Below are 21399 nucleotides of genomic sequence, written 5' to 3'. Positions count from 1 at the left end.
AGCGGAATTTAGGCTTTTTGATTAACACATAAATTATACATGTTTATGGTTTACATTGTGATGTAGTTACATGTATACATTATATAATCAAATCAGAGTAATTAACACATCACCTCAAACATTTATTATTTCTTTATGGTGAGAACATTCAAAATGTTCTCTTCTAGCTGTTTTGAGATACTACAGTACATTATTGGACACCAAAACTTACTTTTCCTACCTAGCGGTGGCTTTATACCTATTGACCAGCCTCTCCTCATCTCCTGTCCTCTGTACTCTCCCAGCCTCTGGTAACCACTGTTCTGCTCTCTACTTCCATGAGATCAACATTTTAAGATTCTGCATATGAGGGAGATCATATGTAGGTTTTGTTATAAATATGAAAATTGAGTTATTCAGAACTAAAGTAACAAAAACTGAGAGGTATAATCAAAGTGTGGTACTCTGAGAGAACTGTATAGCCTCAAGTACCTTTAGTTTTTAAATGAATTAATAAAAGCAGATGAGCCACAATAAAGTAAATTTGTTTAGGAGATACTGAAATAAATATAAGGTACAAATAAATATGTATAATGAAAAGAGGGACATAACCTCAGGTATAGTTTTAAAAATTACAGAGAATATGATGTAAGTTAATCTCACCTGTGAATTATAAATACAAGGAATCTTAAAGACAGTTTTAGCTTATCAAATGCCATGTGGTTTTATGATGATACAGTCATCATGACCCAGTGGATTACTTCAGGAATGCCAGAGGAATAACTATAGTAGAATATGTTACCATATTCGCTCGATTATTTGAGAAGATTTATAGAATCATCTCAGTAGTAGCTGAAATGACAGTTGATACAATGCAGTGCCCATTTATTTAATAGTTTAACCAAAAAAATCCTTAGCAGACTAGGTAGGAGTAGATGAGAACTTCCTGTTTATTCGCAAGTATATTTGAGAGGCATAGCAAGCATTATATATCATATTGAAACATTTAGAAGTATTTTCCATAAATTCAGGAAGAACATAAGAATGCCAGCTGTTACCATTGCTATTCAGCAAGACAAATAAAATTTGGAAACACTTAACTGTCATCATTTTCCGACAATATCCTTTACAAACCACAAAGACCTAAAGAAATATTAGAATTAACAGGGTACATCAGTGTAGGTCATAGATATATCCAAAGAGGAGTAGCTTGCATATTTACCAGCAAAAGCTGATTTGAATATGTATAAAAGATCCCAATAAAAATTTTAAGAAATAATTTATTTGTAATAAATTTAACAAAAATATACAAGACTTTGTGGAGAAAACTAAAACTTTATGAATGGCCTGAAAGCTATCTGTGGAAAGATGGATGGAAATGGAGTATTATGAAGATATCCTTTTTCTCCTCAGATGTATTCAGTGCTTTAATCTATTACTCAACTAAAATTCTAATAGGTAAAAAGTGATGTTTTATGCTAAAATTTATATTTTAAAAATGTATAAAAATAATTGATTAGCATTTCTGAATAAAGATCAGGGAGTAGAGATTTGTCCTGCTATGTGTTAAGATATAGTCTTAAACTAGATAGATAATAGTTAATTCAGTACATTATTGGTATAGCCACAGACAAATAGATTAATAGAATTAGTAATCTTGAAACAAACCAATGGATATATGTGGAACTCTACATGTGACATTTTAAATCAGTTTGATAAAGGATGGACTCCTCAGAATGGGACATGAGAGTCATTGGTTATTTGTTGTTGGGAGGTGACCCAAATTTTACATTGTATATAAAAACAAATGATAGATGTAGTAAAGGCTAAATTTGTTTTGAACTTACAGAGTTTCTTAAAAGACTACTCTGAAATCAGAGTAGAAGAGCACTTGGAAAATAATCAATATTACATTGAAATTTGAAACTTTAGTATAACAGAAAACACTATAAACAGCAGAAGTCTGGTGGTTAATATTTTTAATAAATAAAAGATAAAAACTTTTAAATAATTAATGCCATTTTTTTTTTAGACAGTTTCACTCTTGTTGACCATGCTGGAGTGCAGTGTTGCAATCTTGGCTCGCCCCACCTTTGTCTCCCAGGTTCAAGCGATTCTCCTGCCTCAGCTTCCCAAGTAGCTGGGATTACAGGCATGTGCCACAAGGCCCAACTAATTTTGTGTTTTTAGTAGAGACGGGGTTTCTCCATGTTGGTCAGGCTGGTCTTGAACTCCTGACCTAGGTAATCCACCCACCTTGGCCTTCCAAAGTGCTGAGATTACAGGCATTAGCTACCCTGCCCAGCCAATGCCAATTTTTTTTATAGTCTCTTTTAAAAAGTAGTAGAGAACTCTTCCCAACTTATCCTCTGAGGCCAATATTATATACTAATACCAAATCAGACAAATACATCACAAGAAAAAAATACATGTTTTATAACTATTTATACAAATATTCTCAAGAAAATATTAATAGATCCAGTCTGGCAGAATACAAAAGGAATTTCAATTGACTTTATTTCAGAAATGCAAGGTTGGTTTAACATCTAAAATCAGTTTATGTAATACACTGTATCAGTAGAATGAAAGGACAAAAAAACACATGATTATCTCAATAGATGAAGAAAAAGCATTTGACCAAACCCAACAGCCTTTCATCATAAAAACACTCAAAAAACTAGGAATTGACTTCCTCAACCTGTTAAAAGGCATCTGTGAGAACCCGCAATTAACATCATACTCAGTGGTGTAAGACTGAATGCTTTTCCCCTAAAATCAAGATGAAGATGATCTGCTCTTGCCACTGCTGCTTAGCATTGTATTTGGAAGTTGTATCAAGGGCACTTAGGCAAGAAAAAGAAATTAAAGGCATTGGCCAGGCGCAGTGACTCATGCCGGTAATCCCAATACTTTGGGAGGCGGAGGCGGGTGGATTACCTGAGGTCAGGAGTTCAAGACCAGCCCGGTCAACATAGTGAAAACCTGTCTCTACTAAAAATACAAAAATTAGCTGGGCATGGTGTCAGCTGCCTGTAATCTCAGCTACTTGGGAGGCTAAGCCAGGAGAATCACTTGAACCCAGAGGCAGAGGTTGCAGTGAGCCGGGATTGCGCCACTGCACTCCATCCTCAGTGACAGAACAAGACTCTATCTCAAAAAAAAAGAAAAAAGAAAGAAATTCATCTGGGTTGGTAAGGAAGAAATAAAACACTCTATTTGCATATGTAGTCTGATCTGTTATTTAGCAAATCCTAAGGATTCCTCTAAAAAACTATTGTAAGTAATAAACTAGTTAAATAATGTTGCAGGATACAGGCTCAATGTGCAAAAATCAATTGGAGCTGGCTGTGGTGGTGCACACCTGTAGTCCCAGCTACTCAAGAGATTGAGGCAGCAGGATCCCTTGAGCCTAGGAGTTTTTGAACAGGGACAAAGTAACATGACCCTCTCTCTTAAGAAAAAAAAAAAAATGTCATTCTTTCTACTAGCAGTGAATCATCCAAAAATGAGATATAAAAGACAGTTTATTTTATGATGGCATCAAAAAGATAAAAATACTTAGGAAATAGATTTAACATAAGAAGTTCAAGACTTGTACAAATTACAAAACTTTGTAGGAACAAAAAGAAGATAGAAAAGCATCCTGTGTTTGCTGACAGGAAGACTTAATCTCCTTAAAATGGCAGCCCTCCCTAAGTTTATCTTCCAATTCGGCATAATTCTTATCATAATCTGAACTGTGATTTTTGCAGAAAAGCCCAGGCTGATCCTAAAATTCATACGGAATTGCAAGAGTCCCAAAATAGCCAAAGCAATCTTGAAAAATAACAAAGTCTCACACTGTTTGACTTTTAAAATTTGTAAGTGAGGGTCCAGTGCTAGTCTGACATATATATCAATGGAATATAATTGAGAGTCCAAAATAAGCCATTGTATTCATGTCAGTTGAACCCTTCCATTACGGTCAAGGGTGCTGAAACAATTCCATGAAGAAAATCCAGGTCGTGCAGGGTTAGCATAGCTGGATATCCTGATGCAAAAAGATGAAGTTGGACCCTTTCCTCACATATGCACAGGTTGACTTAAAATAGACCATAGATTTAAGTGTAAAAGCTAAAATTATAAAACTCTTATAGAAGTCAATCTTTATGATTTTATATTAGGCAAAGCCTCTTCCTAAAGAATTAACATGTTGAAGAAGACAGAATACCTGCCTTGCATCAAGTTGCTTAAAATATAATTGGGGGATTATACCTGTAGATGAATTTTAAAACCTAAATAATATTTGTTTTTCTCTTTTCTAATTTTATAGCATTTTTTTTTCTAATTAGTTTTTGGATGTTTTAGTGTAATGGGCAAATTCACACCTGGCATAGTAACTAGTGAGTACATAGCATCCACTTAGTAGTAAATCTACTGAACTCTTTAGCCACTCAAGAACTACAACTTTTATCAGTAACGTGGATTCATTCACATAAAGGGAGAAGAGTGGTTCTTAATTCCTGAGAAAAATAAGAAATTTAAAGATATCTCTAGATAAATATATATACACAGAATTTTACTTATTATTTCAAAAGGTTTATAGATAATAGGTCTGCTACAGAGAATATGCAACATTGAAATTACATGCTAACTGAAATAAGCTACCTTTGAAAATTTATGAAAACCGTTAAATTATTAAAGTGACCTGTATTAATATTTAAATTTCCAAAATCTTATTGAAGAATGAATGTAAAGTTTAGAATTTCGAAAGACTGAAACTAAATTATTATTTCACTTTTAGAGAAAATATTCATATGTTGTCTGAAGAAAAACAGCGGATAATGCTGTTAGAACGAGTAAGTAAATTCTCTTCTCGAAGTACCATGTTTAATATATTCACTTTTAGATACAGTTAAAGAAACTGCATTCTGGAAACATACAGTAGGCTATTTGTGTTTATAAATTAAATCTTTTTATGATTAACTTTGTGGTCATTGTTTTGGGAAGCCTTGTTATTTATGATCTTAGTAGCTAAACAGTTGGCAGTATTTCAGCCCCTCTGTTTTTTGTAATTTCCCAATGAATGAAGTCTGTATGAGAGGAAAAAGTTGGTAGTTTTCATTAAATCAATATGTAAATAATAATTTTATCTAATAGTTAAGAATTCATCAAAATGACATAAATAGCAGTTTTAAACATCTATTTTAAAAAGTATTAAATACTTATTAGAAATGTCAAAAACAAAAATAAGTAATGAAGAGAGTTTTTTTTTTAATAAAGATTAATTGAAATGGACAAGAAAAAATTGACAATAAAGGGGTTCCCTTTATTAAGAGTACTATAAGATCAATTGGTATACATTTGGCAGATAATTATTCATAGATTACTTTTCATTCTTTAGGCCTATAAGATTTCCAACAATGTCATTTTTTTCTTTACAAGCATAATTGTCTGATAAAAATCCAAATTCAGGATGTGTACAACTTTATTTGAACTATAGCATGTGTTCTGTTATTAAAGGGTTATGTGATTTCCTACCTCACAATAACCTGAGCTGTATGTTACAGATGCCAGATACATTCTGTTAGGCATGACTTAGTTAACAAAGTCTCTGGGGATAGAGCTTAGAGCTCAAATTTTGCTACATATTTATATATTCCACAGGTGTTTCTTACCTCCCCCCACAGGTGTTTCTAATGCATATTAATGTTTGACAGTCCTTGGTAAATGTATCTAAAATTGCTCTGGTTCTCATTTAAGCAAGTAGATAAGGAAAACAGTTGGAAAGGATTCATAGAAAATAATATGCTTATCAAATTTTCATACCAGAACAGAACATTTTTGTCTGATGATAAGAACTTTTTAACAATCATTGTTTAGATTTATTTGAGTAGGTAGGATAAACCATAGGTCTCTCTTTCCACTTGCAGACATTGCAACTGAAAGAAGAAGAAAATAAACGGTTAAATCAAAGACTGGTAAGATTTTTCTTCTTGGTAAATTTGTCTTAACATTTTTAAATGATTTGCATCATATTTCATTATGAAAATATTCCATCAGAGGATGTGTGCTGTGACTGATTTATCTATAGTAGGTTTGTTGACCTGTGTTGGTCATTGAATCCTATTGATTTTCAGAATGCTGAAGTCAGGCCAGAGATACCACCTGACTGTAGAGTGGGACTTTTTTCTTTGTGTGAAATTAAATAATGTCTTGCCAAGACTTAAGACTATTGATCTGACCAGTTGAAGCACCTAAGATTCTTTTTAAAAGAATCATGAAAATCAGTTTTGAGCTATGCTTCATAAGCATTTGGAAGATTAATATGTTTACTCCCAAGTGTGCGTAATTTTAATACGTTATATCTTTTCATGATTTTTTTTTTTTAAGACTGAGTCTTGCTTGCTCTGTTGCTTAGGGTGGAGTGATTTCGGCTCTCTGCAACCTCTACCTCCCAAGTTCAAGCGATTCTTGTGCCTTAGCCTCCTAAGTAGCTGGGATTACAAGTGTGCACCATCACGCCTGGCTAATTTTTGCATAATTAGTGGAGACAGGATTTCGCCATGTTGGACAGGCTGGTCTCAAACCCCTGGCCTCAAGTGATCTGCCCACCTTGGACTTCCAAAGTGCTGGGATTTACAGGCATGAGCCGCTGTGCCACCAGCCCTTTTCGTGGATCTTATTTTTAAGTGAAAGTGCCTGAAAGGCAGGAGATACCATATGATACTATAAATTGCCCTGGTTTTTATTGTTTTGTTTTGTTTTTAATTCTTAAAAAATCAAGACAAGGTCTCTTCTGTCACCCAGGTGAGAGGGTGGTGCGATTTTGGTTCACTGCAGCCTCAGTCTCCTCGGCTCAAGCAATCCTCCTGCCTCAGCCCAGCAAGCAGCTGGGAGTACAGGCAAGCGCTGCCACACCAGTTAATTTTTGTTTTGTTTCTGTAGAGACAAGTTTTTCCCATATTGTCCAGGCTTGTCTGGAACTCCTGAGCTCAAGCAATCCGCCTGCCTCAGCCTCCCAGCTCCAGGAAAATTGGAATTTCCTAGGATTTTGCTGCATGTGGCCTGATTGTCTTGGCTTTAACCTGTGAACTTAACCAATTATTTGAACAGCCCATTTTACAGCCATTTATATGTTTTAATAAAGCAATAACTTTATTTTTTCAAATTCTAGTAATTACAGTTTACAAGGTAATAGGAACTGTTTAAGGAGTCTGTTAAGTACTTTTGAAATACTTTTTAGAATTTAATTTTTTAAAAAATGAAAATATCTTGTCATGAAACATCTCCTTTTTTATACCTTAACTTGAAGAGCAAAATTTACATATTTTGTAGTGATTATACTGTGAATCATTAATTTTGTCACAAAGACTTAGAATAATTGCCTATCCCAGACATGACTCAACATGTGTTTTATGTAGTATCCTCAATAGAATATAAGCTGTCTTTGGCAAGGATTTTCATCAGTTTTGGACACTACTACATTCTTAGCATCTAGAATGGTAACTTGTATACTGTAGATGCTTGGCATATGTTTCTAAAATTGTGAACCCAAAAGTATCTGAGACAGGTCTCAATCAATTTAGAAGTTTATTTTGCCAAGGTTAAGGATGAATGCATGACACAGCCTTGGGAGGTCCTGATGACATGTGCCCAAGGTGGTCAGGACACAGCTTGGTTTTACACATTTTAGTTTGACAGGAGACATCAATCAGTATGTATAAAATGTTCAGTCTGGAAATGTTGGACAATTCAAAGCTGGTGAGAGGGCTTCCAGGTGATAGATAAGAGATAAATGGTTGCATTCTTTTGAATCTGTGATTAGCCTTTCACTGAATGCACATTTACATGTCAGAGAAGGGTAGAGGAATTGTCACTTATGCCTTGGTCTGGCTTAGTGAAACAATGGGCCAAGAAAGTAATCAGATATGCGTTTGTCTCATGTGAACAGAGGAACCAGAGGGATGACTTTTGAGTTCTGTCTGTCCTTTTTCCACAAGGAATTTCCTTGTGGGCAAATTATGAGGTCTTTGTAGCTCTCTTATTTTAGGAATAAAATGGGAGGCAGGTTTGTCTGATATAGTTCCCAGCTTGACCTCCCTTTGGCTTAATGATTTTTGGGTCCCTAGATTTCTTTTCTTTTCACAGAATAAATTGCCTTTCAGACCCAGAGAGCATCACAGTCACATTCAGAGAGGTGTCCAAATGTAAATCACACTTTTACATACACTTACAGCTATATTCAAATATTTTTTCTTCCTTATCTTTATTTATAATATATGAAAAAGTTAAGCTTTTAAAACTTTTAAATAAAGTTGAATTATGGTCTTAAAAATGATGGTCGAGAGATCCAAGATGGCTGATTACTAGCAGCTCGGGCTCCTAGCTCTCAGTGAAAGCGCAGAGAACGAGAGGACGCCACACTTTCAGATGAATATTAGTTGCTCACGGACCAGGAGATTCCCAGCAGAGGAGCCCCACGTGTCGCCAGGGCGACTCTTGTGGCCAGCGCAGTGGTTTTGCTGGTGCCTTAGCACACCAGTTTTTGGTGCAGAGTCCGGAGATTCCCGGGCAGAAAAGCACCATCAATCTTAACACCGCTATTTTGGCCGGCGCAGTGGACTGCTCAGATTTCGGCGCTGGGAATCAACAAGTTGGACGTCTGCTCAGATACCTAGTTAGAAAGTCGGTAATTACAAAGACAACAGACGGATAAATATATAATGAAGGGAAGAAATCAGCGTAAAAAGGCAGAGAATACTCAAAATCAGAATGCCTCTCCCTCTACAGGGGATCACAATTCCTCATCAGTAACGGAACAAGGCTTAATAGATTACGAGTGTGTTCCAATAACAGAAGCAGGCTTCAAAACGTGGGTGATAAGAAACTTCTGTGAATTAAAAGAACTTGTTCTAACCCAATGCAAAGAAACTAAGAACCTTGAAAAAAGGTTTGACGAAATGTTAACGAGAATGGACAATTTAGAGAGGAATATAAGTGAATTGATGGAGCTGAAAAACACAACACGAGAACTTTGCGAAGCATGCACAAGTTTAAACAGTCGAATTGATCAAGTAGAAGAAAGGATATCAGAAGTCGAGAACCAGCTCAGTGAAATGAAACGAGAAGACAAGATTGGAGAAAAAAAGGATGAAAAGGAAGGAGCAAAGTCTCCAGGAAATATGGGACTATGTGAAAAGACCTAATTTACGTTTGATAGGTGTACCTGAATGTGATGAAGAGAATGAATCCAAGTTGGAAAATACTCTTCAGGATATCATTCAGGAAAACTTTCCCAACCTGGCAAGGCAGGGTAATATTCAACTCCAGGTAATACAGAGAACACCACAAAGATAGTCTTCAAGAAGACCAACCCCAAGGCACTTAATTGCCAGATTTATTAGGGTTGAAATGAAGGAGAAAATACTAAGGGCAGCCAGAGAGAAAGGTCAGGTTACCCATAAAGGGAAACCTATCAGACTTACAGCAGATCTCTCAGCAGAAACCCTACAAGCCAGAAAAGAGTGGGGACCAATATTTAACATCCTTAAAGAAAAGAACCTTCAACCCAGAATTTCCTATCCAGCCAAACTAAGCTTTATAATTGAAGGAAAAATTAAATCCTTTGCAAACAAACAAGTACTTAGAGAGTTCACCACCACCAGGCCTGCTTTACAAGAGCTTCTGAAAGAAGCACTATACATATAAAGGAACAACCAATATCAGCCTTTCCAAAAATATATCAAAAAGAAAAGAACATTAACACAACAAAAAATTTACACTAACTAATGGGCAAAACAGCCAGCTAGCATCAAATGCTAGTATTAAAGTTACATATATTCTAATTGGATAAAAAGCCAAAACCCATTGCTATGCTGCATCCAGACCCATCTCACATGCAACGATACACAAAGACTCAAAGAGAAGGAGGAAGATTTATCAACCAATCAGAGAGTAAAAATAAACAAATAAAAAGCAGGAGATGCAATTCTCGCCTCTGATAAAGTAGACTTTAAGGTAACAAAGAGCAAAAGAGGCAAAGAAGGACATTACATAATGGCAAAAGGATCAATGTAACAAGAAGAGCTAATGATTTTATAGATCAACGAGACAGAAAATTAACAAGGACATCCAGGACTTAAACTCAGACCCGGAACAAGTAAACTTAATAAAACATTTATAGAACTCTCCACTTCAAATACATAAAACATACATTACCACCTCACACCTATTCCATAAGTGACTACATAATTGGAAGTAAATCACTCCTCAGTAATTGCATAGCATTTCATAGGTTTAAATGAAATATTGGTTGGCTGCTTGTTTGTTATTTTCTTCCCTTATTCCTTCCTGTTTACATCAAGTATAATTATTGGTATAAAAGAGGTTTTCAATACCCATTACTAAACTGCATTCTAGCCTGGGCAAGAAAGCAATACTCCCATTCTCTCTCTCTCTCTCTCTTCCTTTTTCCTCCTCTTTATTCTTTTTCTTTCTTTCTTTCAAAAAAAAAAAAAAAATGATGGTCAATCTTACCTTCACTGACAGGACATAGACCATTTGTCTGGATAATTTTTTGGTGGGGGACGGAGTCTCGTTCTTGTTGCCCAGGCTGGAGTGCAATGGTGCGATCTCTGCTCACTGCCACCTCCGCCTCCCAGGTTCAAGAGATTCCCCTGCCTCAGCTTCCTGAGTTGCTGGGATTACAGGCGTGCGCCACCACACCTGGCTAATTTTGTATTTTTTAGTAGAGACAGGGTTTCTTCATGTTGGTCAGGCTGGTCTCAAACTCCCGACCTCAGATGATCTGCCTGCCTTGTCCTCCCAAAGTGCTGAGATTACAGGTGTGAGCCACTGCGCCCAGCCTTGTCTGGATAATTTTAGTAAGCTGCTCTACAATTTTAGGCCTTCCAAGTTATTATTTGTTTTCTTTCTCTTTTTAAAAACACCTATTGAGAACCCTGCATTGTACCAGATAGTGTTCAGAGGGAAATGTAGGAAATTCAGAGCACCAAAATTAGACTTAATAAACAAAAAGAAATTCATACCTGTTTGGTTTGTGCAACCATGCATTGCACTCACTTTGCTTGGGAAAGATGTTTTTACCACCCTTTCAAGCTTCAGAGACCTTGGTTTCCAAGCCCCAAGTCTTATAAATGGATTGAAGCCCATTTGAAGAGCAGAACAGTCCCCGCTGAGCTCTGGAGATAGCTTTTCAGCTAGCAAGTACCATTTCATTTGCTCATGATCAGGAGAGGAAATGGTTGGAAATGGTTGGCTATTGCATCTTTTATTGTTTCATGATTGTTCACAATAGTTTTTTAAACTGAGACATCTCAGGAATTGCCTTAGAGATGAGACAGGAGGTTTATTCTCAGCCTTCAGAACTTTATGCTCCTACCCCAGTTTAACCAGAGTAGGATTGTTTGCCAGGCATGGTGTCAGAACACTGGCATCGCAAATGATTGACTCTGGGTTGTTAAGATGTATTTACTGATAACAGTATAGGTTTAAAAAAGGAAAGTAGAAAGTGTGAACGCTGCAGAAGAGTGCAGTGGGGCACCTCAGCAAGAGAGGACTGAGACAATCACAGTGAATTTTCCTCACGAGCATTTATGGACTTTAAGGTGGGAGCTGAAGGGTGGTTTGGACCAATATTGGCCATGTAGGTCGTGATAAATGATTACATTTGTAGGCATTTTGGTGTCTCAGTGTCAGCAAGTGTTGCTCAGTGACTTTTGGCATGCATACATTCCGGAGATGTATAGAAATTCTAGTTACTTAGAACATTTTTGAAAGAGACCTGGAACCAGATGCAAGGAAAGTTTAATTACTTGTAAATTCCTCAGGTAGAGCTTTGCCTCCAGATGGCCTGTTTGATGGTCACCAGGTGGTCTTTGCTTGCTGCATACTTCTAACCTCTGCCTCCCAGGCTCAAGTGAACCTCCCACCTCAGCCTTCTGAGTAGCTGGAACACAGGCGCTTGCCATTACGCCCAGCTAATATTTTGTATTTTTCTCTCCCCTCCCTCTCCCCCTGCCCCCATTTTCCCCTTCCCTCTCCCTCCCCAGTGGAGTTTTGCTCTTATTCCCCAGGCTGGAGTGCAATGGCGCAATCTTGGGTAACTGCATCCTCTGCCTCCTGGGTTCAAAGGATTCTCCTGCCTCAGCCTTCCTACTAGCTGAGATTACAGGTGCCAGCCACCACACCCAGCTAATTTTTTGTATTTTTAGTAGAGATGGAGTTTCACTGCATTGGCCAGGCTGGTCTCCAGGGTGGTCTGGACCTCCTGACCTCAGGCGATCCACCCACTTAAGCCTCCCAAAGTGCTGGGATTACAGGTGTGAGCCATCGTGCCTGGCTAATTTTTTGTGTTTTTCTGTAGGGACAGGGTATCACTGTTTTGCCCAGGCTGGAGACTTGAAATCTTTTTGGTTTTTTGTCGTTGTCGTTATTTCAAAAGGAAAGATTTTGAAACTAATGTGCTAGAATTTTCAAAGTCTTCTTGAAAAATTTGTTTTTTTTCTATTTTATTTTTAAGATTAAATATGTAAAATATTCTAAAATCAATTTTTAATCCAATCAAATTGACTAATTGTTGAGGTAAAGGAATTATTAATGAATGTAAGAACTATATTAGTTTGGGTAGTTTGGGCTCTTTAAAGCTGGGACACAGGCTTTAATGTGTATAACAGTGAAATTTTTGCAGTATGAATTACATGTGGTATTCAAATTGTTTAAGTTCATAAACTTTTGTTTTTTTAGATGTCTCAGAGCATGTCTTCAGTATCCTCAAGGCATTCTGAAAAGATAGCTATTAGAGAGTAAGTATTTTAGTTTTGTGAGTATTTTTCTGTGAAAAACATTCACTGAATTGAATTGTTAGTGAAAGTGTATTTCAGTGACAGTCATCCTTCAGGGCCAGCTTCATAGAGCTGAGGGTTTGTTTGTATTCAGTAGTAAAAGTTCTTTATTGGAAAGCAGGATTTTTCTTTCTTTTTTTTTTTTTGACGGAGTTCGCTCTTGTTACCCAGGCTGGAGTGCAATGGCACGATCTCGGCTCACCACAACCTCTGCCTCCTGGGTTCAGGCAATTCTCCTGCCTCAGCCTCCTGAGTAGCTGGGATTACAGGCACGCGCCACCATGCCCAGCTAATTTTTTGTATTTTTGTATTTTTAGTAGAGCTGGGGTTTCACCATGTTGACCAGGATAGTCTCGATCCCTTGACCTCGTACCCGCCTCGGCCTCCCAAAGTGCTGGGATTACAGGCGTGAGCCATCACGCCCGGCCCAAAGCAGGATTTTTCTAAATTGTTACTCTGGAAACATTTAGATTGCCAAAACATTCCCATTATACATTATGATACACATAAATATCCTTGAGGCCTTTTCCTTCAGTTAACTTTTCAGCATGTGCTACCTCTTTTTAATCCCATTTATCTCCTTAGTCTTGTTCATCTATATTGGAGAGTCTTGATTTGTATTGAAGTTGCAATATTTCCTCAATTTTCATTTTTAGATTTTATGTTATTGATATGCTACAAATTCATAATAAACTATGAAATTGTCAACAAAGAGTCAAACTCTGTAAAATATTTGAGGAGCTTTATTCTGAGCCAAATATGAGTTACCATGGCCTATGACACAGCCCTCAGGATCCCCTGAGAACATGTGCGCAAGGTGGTCGAGGGTTTTATACATTTTTGGGAGACATGAGACATCAATCAAATACATTGTAGATACAAGTTGGTTTGGTCCAGGAAGGCAGGACAAGTGAAAGGTGGGAGGACAGCTTCCAGGATATACGTGGATTTAAAAGTTTCCTGGTTGGCAGTTGGTTGGAAGAGTTATCAATAGAAAGGAATGTCCAGCTTAAGATAAGAGGTTGTGAAGACCAAAGTTATCATGAGATGAAGCCTCCAGGTAGCAGGCTTGTGAGATAATTGTTTGTAAATGTTTCTTATCTGTGTTAATGTTAAATTCTTACTGGCTTTTCCTGAATTCTAAAAGGGGGGAGGACATGACGAGGCAAGTCCAACCCCTGTTTCCTGTCATGGCCTCAACCAGTCTTTCAGGTTAAATTTAGAGAGCACTGGGCTGGCCTAGAGGAGGAAGTCCATTCAGATGGTTGGTTGGAGAATCCTTAGAATTTTATTTTTCTTTTACAGAATTTATCAGTTGAGTGGTTTAATAATTTTCCTGCATTGGATTACCCTATGGTTATAACTTTTCTTTAGCTTTGGTTATTTGAATGGAGCTCTGGAATAATAAAAGTGTTGTTAGCAACTCATGAATAGTGTTCAGCCTTTTATTCCTGACGGGACGGTTGTGAAAGTTAAAGACCTTTATTTTACTTCTTATATTTTACTTCTAAATTTGTTGACCACATTTTTGGTCGTCAGATACCTGATTCTCTCAATGATTTGAAAGGACTGGGTGGTATCTGTCTTTACCAGTTGTATGTCATGTCAATGGGCAGTTATAGTCTTTCAGAGACTAGAGAGAGATGAGCTCCAAAAAAACTGCCTCATAGAGGCCCCATCTCTTCATTTAAAGTTATTAGCTTTTGGTGTTTAGCCAGAATGGTGCCTGCCACATGGTTGTTAGGTAGTCAATAAGTATTTGTAGCATAACTTAATAAATGAAAGACTTTAAAAGTTTCCCCAGCTGATTTTGATGATTTATTAGGTATAGGATCTACCAACTTAAATGATCTTGATAACTGGAAAATATGAGGTTGATTTTCAAGGCCTGTAGATGTTTTGAACAACAGTTCTAAAAAAGACTGTAAAAGAGACAAACACCACTTAAGCATGTGAATGGTTGTTCCTACTTCTCTCTTTTTCTGTCTTCTTTTGGGCTTGTACCCCAAAACAGTAATATCTGTCAACTTGTTAAACCTAATTAAGCATCTGACATGTGGACCTAGCTCAATTGCTTTTTCGTTTAATTGAAGAGCACTACACTTGGAGACAAGATCTCATTTTTCTCTGACACTGTGACTGTAAATGAGATGTCCCTCTGAATTTTTGGTGCGAAATGAAAGATGAGAAAAAGATCTTGCTGTGACTGGATAAACTATAATGTGTGCTTTTTCTGCCTTCCATCCAGTTTCTTTTTTATTTATTTTTTTGTTTTTCTTTTTTTGTTTTTTAATTTATTTTTATTTATTTTTTTCATCCAGTTTCTTAACATTAAATAATGGAAACTTTATTAAGGAAAATTTTGGTCTTTGATAGCCCCTGACATCATCCTTTGAACACGTGTACATGACCAGCAGTCCCATTAGGAGCTAGGCAGAATGTAAAAAGAGTATCATGTAAATGTGAAATTTATTATTGCATTAATATCTTAATATGTAGTTGAGCATTGTAGCTTATATACTTAAGTTTTCAGAATAGGGGGATTGAAAGTAACTCTCAGTCAATAAAATTGCATTTCTTTATTCAGTTTTCAGGTGGGAGATTTGGTACTCATCATCCTAGACGAACGCCATGACAATTATGTGTTATTTACTGTTAGTCCTACTTTATATTTTCTACATTCAGAGTCTCTGCCTGCCCTGGATCTCAAACCAGGTGAGGGTGGTAAGTGTCATTCCATGACTAAAATATAAACCTGGAATGGAGGAAATTACATAGTAAAGATTTTTTTCCCCTGTTTATTATATCAGAATTAAGTCACTAAGAGCGAACCCTGTTTAATCTGTTTTTTATAAAACCTACATTATCTACATTATTTTAATGAATTCCATTTATAATTCAGAATCAAGGAGTGTAGCTTATATAATGGACCAGTTGATCAGAATGTGCATTGATTCAGGCGTCTTATACCCTGGCTGCTGCATAATTATATTGTCAGAATTCTCATGTACAGACTAGTCAAGATTAATATATACTTATTTGTTTATATAAAAGCATTACCTTTTTTTTGGGCAAAATAGTTTTCTTGAATTATAAAATGTCTAGTCTATCCTGTATCATCCTGTGTTCCTACCTTGTTTTTCGTTACACTGTTCTATAACTTTATTTTTTTAAAAAGGAAATAAGTTTTGTTAAAATATGCTAAGGAACAATGTCTATTACCTATTTGATTTTTAAAATACTCAAAAAGAACAGAATAGATATCCTAGTAGCCTAAACAGAATTATTTTTAACAGTAAAACAAGTCCATTTAGATTGATGTTCTTAATCTAGTTGGACTGACATGCAAACAAAGTGAAATATCTTTTTTTTTTTTTTGAGATAGAGTCTTGCTTTGTTGCCCAGGCTGGAGTGCAGTGGCATGATCTCAGCTCACTGCAGCATCTGCCTCCCAGGTTCAAGCAATTCTCCTGCCTCAGCTTCCCAAGTAGCTGGAAATACAGGCATGCACTCAGCTAATTTTTGTATTTTTAGTAGAGAAAGGATTTCACCATGTTGGCCAGGCTGGTCTGAACTCCTGACCTCGTGATCCGCCCACCTCAGCCTCCCCAAGTGCTGGGATTACAGGCGCGAGCCTATTTTTTCTTTAAGACAAGTTCTTGCTCTGTCACCCAGGCAGGAGTGCAGTGGCACTGTCATTGCTCACTCCAGCCTCAAACTCCCAGGCTCAAGAGAACCTCCTGCCTCAGCCTCCTGAGCAGCTGAGACTAAGGACTGTAGATGTATACCACCACTATACCCAATTTTTTTGTTCTGTATTGTTTTGTTTTGTAGAGACTTGGTCTTGCTTTGTTTACCAGGCTGGCAAATTCCTATTGTTGAACTAGGCCACTTTCCTATGACAACTCCATCATGGTTTTTTGTGGTGGGCCACTTAGAGTATCCATGGTTACAGTAATCATGTAACCATGAAAATGAGAAGATAGCTTACAACTTACTGTTTTCACTTATTACTTTTTACCTTGAAAATAACGAACCTGACATTTCTTTTGCCTTCTGTGGGGTTTTTTTTCAGTCGTTCAGACTTTTTATTGAAAATGATCTTTAAACTTAACAAAACATTGCAAAGATGAATATAGTACAAAGAAAACCCATATTCCTTTACCCATATTCACCTGTTATTAACATTTTACCCCACTTGCAATATCTCTTTGTACATGTATCTTATATATAAATATACACGAATGTGTGAACACTTTTTTTCCCCCAGAACCATATGATAAGTTAAATCATACACCATTACCTTTCAATATTTCCGTGTTCATTTTCTAAGAGTTCAGTGTTTAAACCTGGGAAACATTTAAAAACTCTTTTTAAAATGCACATTGCCATTTTAAAGGCTTACACAAGTACTGCAGAAAATAATTTATTTAACAGTCTTACTTAACCATGAATAACCCCCCTTCCTTTTTTCCTTTGAGGAATACCAGTTGGGGTCATCTACTCCTGTATTGTTGCCTTGGGAGAGTGTGGATTACCAGAGTGTTTTTATTGATAGTGGGGTTCATTACTCTTCCGGCATCATACAAACATTTGGTTTTAGACGATTCTTTTTGGATGTTAGTAATTGGCTGTGAAGTGCTAGTTTGCTCTTCAGAGTATTCGCCACATCCTGTTGTCCAGGAGCTTTTATCTTTCTGTCATGTGATCATATTCTTAGGTTCATTTCTGATTATTTATTTGGGATATCTTTCTTGTATATCTTTCCAAATTATTTTTATGGAACAAAAATCCGTATGCCTTCTTTCAAAGGCTTTAGCCTAAGCAAAATACAGGCAGTTCGAAGCTTATGGTAGTGCTACTTAAGGTTTTTTGACTTTACCATGGTGCAGAAGGTCATAGAAACCCTACTTTCAGTATTCAACCATTCTGTTTTTCACTTTAAGTACAGTATTCAATAAATTACATAAGGTATTCAACACTTTAAAATACGCTTTTTCGTTAGATGATTTTGCCCAACTGTAGGCTAATGTAAGTGGTCTGAGGCTAGGCTAAGCTATGGTGTATGGTAGATTAGAGGTATTAAATGCATTTTCAGCTTAGATATTTTCAATATAGGATGAGTTTAATCTGGACAAATAAGGGATAACATAATGTAAGTGGTAGGCTAATGTAAGTGGTCTGAGGCTAGGCTAAGCTATGGTGTATGGTAGATTAGAGGTATTAAATGCATTTTCAGCTTAGATATTTTCAATATAGGATGAGTTTAATCTGGACATAACCTTATCCTAAGTTGAGGGGCATCTGTACTTTATTGCCTGAATACTTTTGAAGTCAACTTTAATATGACAGCTTCTTTTCTGGAATTTAAAAAGAGAATGAGTACCCCTTGGCTTGTCACATTTTGGCTTTATGAAGACTAGGATTAGCCTTGTCATCTTGTCCTCTCCCACATTTTTCAGCTTTCCTTCATTGACACAAGTACCACCCTTCTGGAGTTGTTATCCCTTATTTGTTATTTATTGAGTATCAACTGTATACACACTGCTGTGCCAAGCACTGTGTCATGCAGATGTGAGAACTGTTTAGTTGCTGCCTTTGCAAACTTGTATTAAAAATACTGCCCCTCAAAAATGAATATTTTGCCTTGAACCTACACATTTTGTTTGCCTAAAGAAATGGGAAAGTTCATCTTTATTAGTTCTTTCAATAGATGGCACTATTGAGTTAGCCTGGAATTCCTAGATCTTTGTTCATGATTTGTACTTAGATATTTTAGTGTTTCCTGAACTGTTGTTTCTGTGATTTGACATATCATGTATATTTAATGAGTAACAAAAGCTATACACACATTACTGGTTGAAAAGTAACATGAATTTAGTTTTGTAAATTGTTAATTAAGCATTTCAGTGATTTCGGCAGTTTTAAAAATCTTAACATATTCTTCCACTCATGAGAACTTTGTTAGTCTGTTTTGATTCTGGCAGTTATGTTTTCATGACCAACTTAATCATACTTTGAAAAAGAAATTAACTATTTAATTGTATTAGCTTCAGGTGCATCTAGAAGACCCTGGGTACTTGGAAAAGTAATGGAAAAGGAATACTGTCAAGCCAAAAAGGTAAAAACTACATCATGTGATAATAAACCTAGGAATTATAGAGAACATTTTAATACTGCTTTATTTGGAAATCATTGCCAGTGCTGTTCTTGGCCTTCGTGCATATTTGAGTTAGAGCTTGATTTTAATGAGAGTGAATTTGAACCAGCAATTTATAAGTATTTATGCTGCCTTTAGATGGTAGTAGTTACTGTTAACGTATAAAAGAAAACTATTACAAAGTCTGTGTTCTCTGACTGTTAGGTTACTAGTGTAACTAATTTGCAGGGAAAAAAAAATCCTTGCGTAACTAGTGGCAGAAAGGGAATTTTATTTCTAAATACAGTTGATCTTTTATTATTTTCATACTCAACCTCCATTGAAGAAAGGTAATGTAAAGTATTTGGTGGCTTAAAAAATGGACTGATTGTGTAACAATATCAGTGCTGTAAAATCAGTGAAATCATCTGAGCAAGAATGCTCAGAAGCACTATATTCTGCACTGACTCACTATAATTTGGGGACTTTGTGTATAAAACACTAATAGAACTTGAACCATATAGTACTGAGGTTTCATTGATACTTAATGACATATGGCTCACTTTGTATTCTATTACTTAGCAGCGGCTACCAACTTTGTCTATTAGTCACTCAGTATATTCTTAGTTGGTGAGGGGTAGATCTTACATACTTTGATAAAGACCCCCACATCCTCCAACCCCTCAGTACTCCGGAGTGAGTAATATGATAGGGTACTTGTGTGATGTGGTTTATTTTTGCTTGTTTTGGGGGAGTGTGCGTGTGTGTGTGAGTGAGAGAGAGAGAGATGTGCTTTAATCATCGTAGTGATTCCATTTTTTCTTTCCCTCTTAGGCACAAAACAGATTTAAAGTTCCTTTGGGGACAAAGTTTTATAGAGTGAAAGCTGTATCGTGGAATAAGAAAGTATAACTTATGGACAAAATTAATACATTCTGTGACATTTTTTCTGATTTGTCCTGCAGTGCTCATTCATCACTCCGCAAACAGCAGGCCATCTTTTTATGCAAAAGTCAGCGTGACAATATACTTCATTGCTGTACATCATTTACTTTTTAACTGGCTTCACTTTAGGAGTAATAAATTTATCAAAATCCTTGGCTGAATTAAAATGGTTTTTGGTTTTTGATTTTTTTTTACCCAGACAACTCTAGAAATGCGGACCAAACTAGTTCATTTTCTCAAAGGGCATACCTTGTGCATTGTGGCTTATCATAAGCCATATTAATTGCCTGTTAAATATACACTAGCTTGAACTTAGATGTTAAATGTTTTTATTACCAGCATTTGTCCTTTTGTGAAATCAATATCAGAATACTTGCACTCTTTAACATATTCTTTATAAAATGTATACATTCTTCAAAACTATTTAAAGAGGAGTGGTATTGCATGCAGATAATCATAATTTTGAGTTTGCCTCAGATTACTAAAGCAAATTGTTTCATTTTTTAAAATGCCCTTTGATGTTTCAAAAAGGAACTATAATTTGATTGACTGATTTTAAGATCAGCTATAAGTAATCAGCAGTCTTCAAAAGCACTTTCAATGGATTGGTCATCTGGGTTCTAAAGGAAAGAGTCTGTGCTATTAACCATTTCAAATGCAGACTCAAACCTTCCCAACATCTTATGACTCTTTAGAATAATATTGATGAAATCGTAATTCATGGTTGAGTTTCAGAACAAAAGATATTCATTGCACATTAACCATTTAGAGGTCATTTAAATAACAAAATATTGTATTGTAAAAGAACTGTACAATTTTAAAACAATAAAGATTTGAACCTGTAAATGTGTGTGCCTTTTAAAGAAGGATACATTTTTAATATATTTGAGTGATTGCTGGGAAGTGTGAAAATATTGTTATGTATCATATCAAAGAGAAACATGTTTATTACAAAAATGTTCTTTAACTATATACTGTGTAACAGGGTAAAACAGTGTTATGTAGAATAGAATTGTGTAGATCTGTAGAGAAGTTGCCATTGAGCAAAGTTATTTAAATGAGTTAGTTGAGTTGGATGAGACTTGTTTGAGGTTTGTTGCTAGAGAACAATAATAAAATAATTTTTTTCAGAAAATATTTAATTTCTTCATAAAAATAAGTTAAATATTTTTTTAAATATGTATATCTAATAGTACAAAATGGAATAAACATCATAGTGTATAGAAAACTGAATTTGACGTTAATGAATAAATGAACAAATGATTTCACATGTTTCTATTTAATCCTTCCATGACACCTTTATGCAAAGAATATTAAATCATTAACTTTATATATAGAGAGCGATTTTGTTAAGCAGATCTGGTTAGGTCTAAATGAATCTGCCAGTTAGGCTATTTTGACTTAATTGGTACCCTTCAAATTTCATATGTGGTCATTTGCTGTGGAATTGTTGTGAACACATGATAGCAAATCTAATCATTGTCTTGTTAA

General features: G+C 35.9%; 1 protein-coding gene across 3 annotated transcripts in view; it reads left to right on the top strand.

The window, feature by feature from the left end:
- The window catches only part of RB1CC1 (RB1 inducible coiled-coil 1), a 99792-nt gene extending 78616 nt beyond the window's left edge, over positions 1-21176 (top strand). For 2 of the 3 annotated variants that reach the window (XM_012442914.2, XM_064384179.1), the window contains 6 exons: positions 4763-4817; positions 5892-5939; positions 12727-12785; positions 15412-15548; positions 18875-18945; positions 19798-21176. In XM_012442914.2, coding sequence (XP_012298337.1) covers positions 4763-4817; positions 5892-5939; positions 12727-12785; positions 15412-15548; positions 18875-18945; positions 19798-19875 — 448 coding nt within the window. In that variant the 3' untranslated portion in view covers positions 19876-21176. The remainder of the gene's footprint in view (positions 1-4762; positions 4818-5891; positions 5940-12726; positions 12786-15411; positions 15549-18874; positions 18946-19797) is intronic. The other variant, XM_012442916.3, reaches the window with a different exon arrangement.
- The last annotated feature ends 223 nt before the right edge of the window (positions 21177-21399 follow it).

Source organism: Aotus nancymaae, unplaced genomic scaffold, assembly GCF_030222135.1.
Source record: "Aotus nancymaae isolate 86718 unplaced genomic scaffold, 86718_ANA_hifiasm-v0.15.2.pri h1tg000036l, whole genome shotgun sequence".
NCBI lineage: Eukaryota > Metazoa > Chordata > Mammalia > Primates > Aotidae > Aotus > Aotus nancymaae.
Note: the sequence above shows the minus strand (reverse complement) of the source record. Positions and strands in the feature narration are given on the sequence as shown.